Source organism: Lichenostomus cassidix, chromosome Z (genome assembly GCF_008360975.1).
Source record: "Lichenostomus cassidix isolate B80296 chromosome Z, HeHo_3.0, whole genome shotgun sequence".
NCBI lineage: Eukaryota > Metazoa > Chordata > Aves > Passeriformes > Meliphagidae > Lichenostomus > Lichenostomus cassidix.
Genome location: NC_139511.1, coordinates 61,452,548 through 61,462,344, shown reverse-complemented (window position 1 = coordinate 61,462,344; position 9,797 = coordinate 61,452,548). Strand labels below are relative to the sequence as shown.

At 41.4% G+C, this 9,797-nt stretch overlaps 1 protein-coding gene across 2 annotated transcripts in view; it reads right to left on the bottom strand.

Moving 5' to 3' along the window:
* Positions 1-5,224: 5,224 nt before the first annotated feature.
* OXCT1 (3-oxoacid CoA-transferase 1) overlaps positions 5,225-9,797 on the bottom strand; it is an 84,883-nt gene continuing 80,310 nt past the window's right edge. Inside the window, exons 17-18 of one of the 2 annotated variants that reach the window (XM_085042995.1) lie at positions 8,984-9,068; positions 5,225-7,906 (exon numbers count right to left, since the gene is read on the bottom strand). In XM_085042995.1, the coding sequence (XP_084899121.1) occupies positions 9,033-9,068 (36 nt within the window). In that variant the 3' untranslated portion in view covers positions 5,225-7,906; positions 8,984-9,032. Of the gene's footprint in view, positions 9,069-9,797 lie in introns of both variants that reach the window. The other variant, XM_085042994.1, reaches the window with a different exon arrangement.

Below are 9,797 nucleotides of genomic sequence, written 5' to 3'. Positions count from 1 at the left end.
TGAAGTGAAATTATCAGTGATTATTCCTCTTTCTCAGTTTTTCCATGACAGATTACCTCCAGGTTTTTGTCACTACTATATGGAGATGGTTTTTTTTCTGTTTGAATGAGTTTTCCAGCTCTGCATCCAAAGTGGTCTGAGGCTTTCTCTGTAACTGTTAACCCACTGGTGTACCAGCAATGACTTTCTTGCACAACTGAGGAAAAGTACTTTGGAAATTATAAATTGGATTTTGTGAGGCTATGGCTTATTTTATATTGATCTGAAGCTTCTTCTTCTCACTGCAGCAGTTAATATGTCCTAAAAATGCTGAATTGCTCTTAATGAGAACATGGATATGCTGTTGCAGAATAATTTCACCATCCTTCAGTTTTATAGTTAGCAGATCTAGGCAGCTGGCTTTTTAATTTTTTTAGATTTTTCCAGGCCAAAGGTTGCCTGAAGAAGAGAAGAATCTGAAAATGTCACTATTAATCAATACAGCAGCAGAAAATCAGCAATACCAGTCTGCACTCCTGAAGAAGTATTAGCAATACCACGAGAAGCATCGCCTGGTAGAACTGAGAATTTCAGCAGCAGTTCTGACATGCAGGACAGAAAAATGGCTTTGTGCCATTTCAGTCCCAGATCTCAGCTCCTGCCCTCTGCTCCAAAGAAGTCCTGAGCCATTCTCAGCCCTGTCCCCCACACTGTATAAGCACAGCCCTCAGGACAAGCATCTAGGATCTGAGAAGAGCCATGTATAAGTTTGATGTCTTACTTCTTGCCCTGGTGGGCACTGCAGTCAGGAGAATGCCCAGGACTTGTGTAGCCAAGCCCCTGACTCTTCACTCAGATGCATCCTCTTCACTGGAGTTCATTATTTTAATTTTTCAAACAGAGCATCCATGTGATCTCCAAGTTGAAATAAAATGAAAAACAGAGAGAAGGACACACCATGCATCTGGGTTTTTTTCTGGCAGGAGATGTGTGAGTGGCAGTGCATTAGAAACTGGCCATCCCACCGGAGGTGCTGATGCTCAGCAGCAGCTCTCTAACACCATTCCCCAGCACCATCTCTCTCTGTGATGTTTGCTCTGCTATTCTGGTCTCAGGTGCCCTGCTGGCATGGCTCACACACTTCTACTTCCTCTCATCCCCCTAAGAACAAGTCCAGGCAAGCAGGAAAACTGATGAAATTTGGGCAGTCTTCCTTGGGCACAGGGAGCTACTTGTTTACAATTAGTAGGGTGCCAGAAAGAGAAAAGCATGGGTGATGGGTTTTATCGGAGCAAATGCAAGACAGCTAGACAGAAATGACTGGCAAGCCAGAGTGTCCAATCATAGCTTTAAAGTTTGTGGTTTATAGGGATATTTATTGGACAAGACAGCCTTGCCTGCTATAGCCTCACACAGCCTCGGTTTTGGAAAAATCTGAGGGAAAGTGTTAATTGCTCATACAGCCAAAATTTCCAAAGGGGTGGGGGGAAACAAGATTTTGCAGAATACAGGCACCAGATCCAATTCATAGTCTTTGTTCACTTGCCGCTTAAAAAGATGAGATTGAATTTGTCTTAAATTAATGCATAATTTTTTAAGTGACACCAACGTGTTGCTTCTGTGGCTTGCCTTTGTTTTTTCAGAGTAACACATAAGTTTGCTTTTCATGGTGCTTTTGTTCAGGTTATGCACACTAATTCTCCTCCTGGCTGCAATTTCCACTCTTCTTGAAACAGGTTTTGCCTGCATTTACAGAAGTTTTCAGTTCCCTTTTCCACCTATGTACTACATACTTTCCAGTGACAGAACCAAAGGGAATATTTACAAATTTATCCAAACAATAAAAGTAATTGGCATGGGCACCTGTAAACAAATTTGACTCATTTAGACAATCTAATCCTGAAAGGATTAGATTCTAAAAGGATTAGAATCTTTTCTGTACCGTGCTGATGTCCTATAACACTACATTGCTTGACCTCCCTGAAGTTCTGCAGAAGACTTCACAGTTTTAATCTGCTCCTGCCCTGACACCTGAGTTAATGCAGGTAGGTGCTTACACATGGGAGAGCCAGAAAAGAGGGGAAATGAGCTGCTAACACATTTGAAAGCCCATGTTAATAAAAGAAGAGCCATTCTTTGAAGGATAATTCAGGCCTTGCCAATGCTGGGAAAATTACTTGTGTACTAGATGAGCATCTCCTGCTCGACTTCATTCACAGCCTTGCAGCTTTTGCCATCCTTTCTGTAAAGTAAGACATTATTCCCTAGAGCAGCTCTCTCACACAGCTCACTGAGAAGCGTGGCTGGTTAGGTGTTTTCCTGGGACAAGCGAGATGTGCTTTGAATCTTACTGGACAGGGTTAGGAGCTGAACCTTCACAAAAACTCTCCCTGCTGAGTCAATACAGGGAAAGAAACATCATCACAATTTTTCAAAGGAGCTGGGGCTGTGCCACTTCTATGTTGAAAAAAACACGAACTTACACACATGGTGAGACCCTTCAGCAGCCAGGTGGGTGGACACCAGCATGTGAACCTCATACAGGCACAGGTCTGATGATCTGCACTGCACCAAAGGCAACATTTCTCACCTGTGCAATAGCAGCAGGGGCAATGCCCGAAAGCATTGCAGCAGCTGCAGTCTAGTCATCTGTCAAAGCTTTACACAAATTAAACAGTTTTTCTCTGGATTGCATGCTCAGGGGACAGTTTTAAGAACATGGAAATAAAAATTCCAGTTTTAGACTCTGCTGCTCCCACAAATAAGGAATGTTCTGCTTCTTTCTGCAAGCCATTACGCCAGTAAAATACAATGAACAAAACCAAAGTACCATGGGAGGCAGATGGAGAACCCAATCGCCTTGAAGGTGAGGATTTCTCCCACACCCTTACTTATTCTAAATACGTGCATAAACATGTGAATCAGGCACAGCAAATTTTCATAAAACAAACACAATAGCTACCTTTATCTTTGCTGGGGCCTCAGAATCTGATGTGTCTTGGGATGTTCTTTCATCCCATACCACGTTTGGGTTTTGTTGGTTGATTTTTTTCTCCTTTTTGTTCTTGTTTTGCATCTGGGATGGTGGCCACCCCACCTCCTCTCTGGCTCCGGGCATATCCCGATGATTGCGAGCCAACCCGAGATTTCCTGGGAGAATTGGGCGGGGGGCAAGGGGCAGCTCCACCCTGTCCTCCTGGGCGCTGGATTCGGCTGGCTGCCCTTCGTGCTCTCTCTCTAGCAGAGATACTGTTGCACTGAGGCTTTGCCTGTCTCTTTTTATTTCTTTTTCCTTGGGCCCTGTGACTGGGCTTGCTGGCTCGTTCCTCTGCCTCGGCTGTTCGGGAGCCCAGAGCCGGGAGCGCCCCGTTCCCCACCGCGGGGCTGCTCTTCCCTCTGCACAGCCTGACCCCGGGACCAGCCGTTGCCGTGGCTCCTTCCACAGCTGCAGAGTTTCTGCTGCCTCTTGCTGGCTCCCCTGGCCGAGCCAGCCCTGCCGTTCCGGCCGCAGCTCCGAGCTCCCTGCCGCAGCTCCGAGCTCCCTGCCGCAGCTCCGAGCTCCCTGCCGCAGCTCCGAGCTCCCTGCCGCAGCCCGCCCGCCATTGCTGCGTGAGGGAGACGCTGAACTCGCGCCACAGCGCCCCCTGCCGGCGGGGGAACCATCGCCCCTGCCTGCCCGGCCGGGAGCAGCAGCGCCCCTGGCGGCTGTGAGCGGAACTGCACCGAGGAGGGTGTGTGACAGCAGAGCTGCTCCTGGCTTTCTGCTGTTTGCTGTTGCTGCCCTTGGTGTTGTTTGTTTGCCTTGTTAGACATACTGGTAAAGAACTGTTATTCCTTTCTCGCCATATCTTTGCCTGAAAGCCCTTGATTCCAAAGTTATAACAATTTGGAGGGAAGGGGGGTTATATTCTCCATTTCCAAGGGAGGTTCCTGCCTTCTTTGGTAGCCACCTCTCTTACAAACCAAGACATGATTTGATGTAAATACATTCAGAAAAGAAATTCCGCCTCCATCCTAGTGTTCCCTGAAATTCTTCCATTTAAAGCTGCCAAACACACTGTGGTGTAGGTATGTTAAGAATTGATCCCTGATCTGCAGGAGCAGGTGGATCTGTGCAGAAGAGGGGCTCAGAGTAGTGCTGTGCAGCAAAGAAGTGATGTCCCGGCTAAGTCCCCTCCCAGCTCCTGTGATCCCCTGCCTCCTCACTGGTGGGGTGGAATGAGGAGCAGAAAAAGCCTTGGCACCGTGCAAGCACTGCTCAGGATAAGGGAGACATCCCTATGTTATCAACATTGTGTTCAGCACAAATGCAGCACACAGCCCCATACCAGCTACTGTGAAGAAAATTAACTCTACCCAAGCCCAAAACAGCACAATAGGCAGCAACAAAAGACATACAAGGTATCACAAAACTTTTCTGATATGCCTGTAACTTACATTCTCCTCTTGTCAGAGAAAAATGTAACCTTCCACGTTTGTATGAGTGGTTTCAAAGCTGCAACACTGGTGTATTATCTCAGTGGTTTTGGCACTTACCTTCTAGCCCCCTTCACAGGGGTGTTGGATTTTGACCACACACATAAATAACTGAAGAGTTTCATTTCAGAGCAAAACATCAGTTCTTTTTTTAATGACTCTAAACATTTTTCTTCACATTTATCAACCTGCTTTCTGATGATGCTGAAGAGAAAATGATTCTATGACACATTTACGCATGACCTTACGACAGGTATGGAAGGATGATCCCACTACATGCAGACATTTTCATCCCTTTGCAATCATCTAGTTTATCATTCAGTAGGTGGTTAATGGAATTTGTCTTTGCGTGTCATCTAGTACAATTTTCAGAGTGCAGCCACACGCTAACATCGATGATTAACATCGCAAATATGATCAGTTCTACAGCAGTTTTAATCAAAAGGTAAAAAATCGCTTCTCTAAGGACTACATATGCAGTCCATTATTTAACTTGATTGAAAAACAAGTAATTTCAAAAATGAATGTGATAATTATGTTTGAGATTGACCCAACAGAGACATCAGTGAGAAGAGTGAACATGTAGAATCCAGCTGTTAACTGATTTTCGAGCCTCATTATTTCTGTTTATCAAATCCATCCACATTCAGACAAGACCTTGAGGTTTTGCTGTGTGCTGAGGTGTGACATGCTGGTGTGAACACAAGCTGAACTTTTACTTCTAAAAGCAGAACAGAACACCACAAAAATGATAACAATAGGCAAACCCTGAGATTTTAAATCTTTACTTTATTGATTGTTTTGCAAATACATAGAAGGACTTTGATGTTCAGTTTGCAGAGTTTACAGTACAACTATGTTTTCTATATTTTTTTCTTTTTTCAGGGACAAAAGATCAATAAAATATAAAGTGAAGTAAGTCCAATGTGATAATATAGTAGAATCATCATCTTCAGGACAAAGAGTATCAACTGTCCTTGTCTTGTGAAGTGCTGTCAAACAGGGAATGATTTCAGTCCCAATAAACCTTCATCCCTGCAATACCAACTACTGCAACTACTGCTCAGAGTATACCTTACCTATGAACCACACTTGTGTCCACAGAGCAGGAAATACTTAGGAGTGCTTTAATTTTTAATCCTGCTTAACAAAAGAGTTTTAAAACTGGATTCAAAGCTTGTTGCAATTAGCTTGTGCGGACTCATGACATTTTCATAACAATACCAATATTTTACCACAATCTATTGTCCTCAAGATAAAAAAATTCATGTGTGACATACATGTCTTGTCTCCTGTTGCTACAGCATCATTACTGTGTATGGAGAGAGCCTGTTCTCCTTTTATCCCCAATTTTCAGCACCATGTACTTCTGCTCTCTTGCATTAACACTGACACAGATAAGACACAGAACTCAAACGTACAGCACATATGACAGTCTTCAAGTGCTCTTCCACACTCTTGATCAAGTGTGATCCCCAAGCAGAAGAGAAACAAAGAACCTCTTGCACAAACCTTAGCTTCTTATTCCTCACAACATCCCTGTGAGGTAGGAAGAAAAACATCCCCTTTTCCAGCAACAGGAGACAAGGCAGAGAACACAGCTGACGTTCCACAAGGCAGTAAGTGGAGAACCAGAAAAGCTGGAAATCAGGAGTTCTTGGCTCCTAATTCTTCGATTCAGAAACCAAGGTGCTGAACTCCCAGACATTACCAGGTCATTAGTCTGTTTACAGCCATGTGTCACTGACAACAATGGCTTCTGTGCGTGTGCCAGCAAAGCGAAATTCAATGGCAGAAGCAGCTGTACACCTGATCCTGCCCTCAGACACTTCTCCTGTACTTCACAGATGTGTAAATGTTCACTGTAATCAACTAATCAGTCCTACAACTAATGTAGCATAGGTAATGGCAATAGATAAACATTTTCGTTTATAGATTTCTTTAACACTTGCCCACGTATTTAAGTGTTAGTGTTCTTTGGTCTTTTTGTTTTGTTTTTGTGGGTATTTTTCCCTCTGGATAAGTTAATAGTAACTGCCTTCCCCTGTATAATAGTTTTCATAATCCTCCCCTAAACCCAGCATCCATTTTGGGTACTCTAGGAGAGCTTTGAGTGAAGATGAACAAAACATGTCCAGGGACTACACCCATCCCCTAAGAGTAGCTCTTCACCCATCTCTGGCCCCGAAGGCAAAGACAGGCACCTTTTATTGTGCACAGCACCACATGGGTAAGAATTGTCACTGAAGTGTTTTAATGGACTGGGGAAGAGGCCTCTGGGCTGCTCTATCCCAAAGTGAAACTGTTTACAGTGCGCTAAAATAGTCAGGTTTTATTGGGCACAGATTTTTAATCTGTAAAACTTCTGTGAGCAGAACTTCAGTCCACCTCCACAGCAATAAAAATGGCCAAACTTAACTTGTTTGGAATGAGTGAGTAACACAGGGGATATACCTAAATAGCCTAAATAGAGAGCACATGTGAAAACTAACATACTGTATTAAGATATACTGGAGCACTACAATAAATGTAGTTTCAAGTCTTCAGCGCAAATTACCTATCAACCAAATCACTTGTGTACATTAATCACGAAATTAGCACTGGTCTTTGTACAACACATTCCTTTCCAATGGGCTCAGCATCAGGTCTTGCCTACAGATTCAGGCTACACAATGGCCAACTACCCATTAGCAGCCAGGAGTTCAAGTCACAGTTTAGGATTATGGGAACACTTTTGTACTGGCATAATGGTGTTTACAAAGGCATTTTGTTTATTTCTTTCTGGGATGAAGGATAGCTTCTTATGGTATTGACAAGAGATTACCAAAGAATTGTTTAGGGTACTAAACAATAACTAAGTGTACCTATACAAAATAATACCTCCAATCAAAGCAGTTTTATTGCCATAAAACCCATGTGTGTATCAAGACAATTTTTGTAACTGCTCCAAGAAGTGAAGCATTTCTTATTCTAGAATGGAAAAATGCAGTACAAAGGCTAGCACAAGAGCTAAATATCGCATGATTTTTCTATCTGATTCTCCAAGAAATGTGTTACATTCCTTCCATAATACACATTGACAATGGTGAATGCTTCATTCACTTAGTATCAGAATGCCTTTCTATATCATGTGCTTAGCATGCTTATTACATGTATGATAGGCATTATGTACACTTTTTCTTGTGCATCTACATGTTACTTGTTTTTCAGCAGTCAGTTAATATGCTCCAGTGCTGATGTCAAACATTATGCCAGGAAGTATTTTAACTGAAGTGTTTTACATGCTCCTATTTATACAAATGACAGAAACGACAGAAATGACAGAAACCATTATATTGGGAAGAACACTGTATTTTAGTAAATGTTGATTTTCAGTCAATTCATGCTCTGTGTAATAAAGATATACCATACTGATTTGGTCTGTGAGATCCAATGCTGTCATTTTACCTATTTGCAAAAGTAACAAAATATAAAAATTATATTGTAATTGACAGGGAAAAGAATATCTTCATCAAAATGCCTCTGATATAACATCTTCTCATTTTTGATTGTCTCAAGGCATTCATTCTAGTTATCATGACATTGGGTTCCAAACTCTTTAGGTTTTGCTGAGGCCTTGACTGACAAGTGGTGCAAATTTACTGCTTTTACCCTTAATTATCTATATTCCCTTCACAAGGATCTTCAAGGTGTCCACAACAAGGTGTTCTCTTCCCCTGTTTTTCTGTGCAACACTGGAAGGACGGACCTGAGTCCTGAAACAATGTTAATTTGCCTTTGACTGGGAGCTGGAGAGAAGCATTATATCTGGAGAATTAGAGCAGTTTGTGTGGGAAATTATGCAGCTAACAGTTGTCTGCATTAGGATGGACACTTTTTCATCTTCCTCCTTTTCCCTAGCCCCATTCTCATTTGTATGACTGAAATATAAAGGGTCACAGTTGGATTTTGGGAGGTGTAGGCCTCTTAATACCAACAGATACACTCTGCAGAAACAGCAGATACATTTAGGTCCCACTTATTTCCACTGGTTTAAACAATTTTGTTACAGGCTGATGAAAAGGTTCAGGAAAAGGAAAGTCCATATTCCCAACATCTCTCTACAGATACATATATTTGTTATAGACCACTCCAGAAAACAAAAACCCACACTTTTACAGGAGAATGAACATGGTAAGTGCTGTAGTTCCAGAGCAACAGGTATCAGGAAACACAGAGGCAATCATAAGTTTTGCACAGTTGTTTTCTAATTCTGTGTAAAAAAACCCTAGTATTTGGCAGAGAGACTACAAGACTTTTTTTTTGTCTTTTTTTACAATGATCATTAACATTTTACTATAACATGATTCAAAACTTAGAGATTATATTCACCATTCCATTAAATTTGGTAATGTTATGAAAGCAAAATACAGTTTAGACTTATAGTCACAGCCTGAGTTTAACTATCTGAAAACTACTTACAAAGCCCTTAAAGAAAAAGAAAAGAGGAAAAAAAAGTAAAATTCCAAGACAGTCACCAGGTTCTTACATTTGGAAACAAGCCTTCTTGCGACTTAAGCCCAGTCTGTATTTCACATTTAAATCTGCCTCATTGGTATTAGTTTCGGTGAAACCTGGCAAAAAGAGGAGGAAAAAAACCAGAACAGTTGTCATACAGAAAAGACCTAGCAGTACAACCCACTTCTATCAACTATATACCACTGAAGACTAAAAACACTGTACTTATCTAACTGCCATATTTGCAGGATGTCAGAGATAAACACTAGCACAACTAAATTTTCTGATGCAAGAGTACAAGATATGTGCGGTGCTAGTATTCAGACTCCCAGCTTCATTTATTTTCAGATAGGTTTCTGGTATAAGAATGCAAGAATATTAAACTTGGGCAGATGAACCTGTACTTGCCCCCCTGCAGAGCCTTCTGTGCAGAAACAGTCAATTGAGCTTTGGAACATGAATGTTAGCAGGGGATATATAATCAAAGGTATATATATGACAAACATTCTGCAACTATTGTATATGGATACATTTGATGGGATTTTTTTTTATGATGATGTAACACAACATAAAATTTATATTTCCTATTTTTTAAATGCCCTTCTTTCATTCACATTTAATTTTATTTGTTTAATGATTATATAGGTTATTAATTCTAATTTTGCTTTTTAAAGAAAAACTCACCTTTTTCCATTAAAATTAATTTTTGTATTAGGACACATCTATGTGTTCTACTGCTACAATTCCATATGCTCACAAAATTCAATTAGTGATATTATGAGATGTACAGCAGACCAAGAATAAAACACAGTAAGCCTAAATAGGGAGCTAGATGAGGAAAGAAG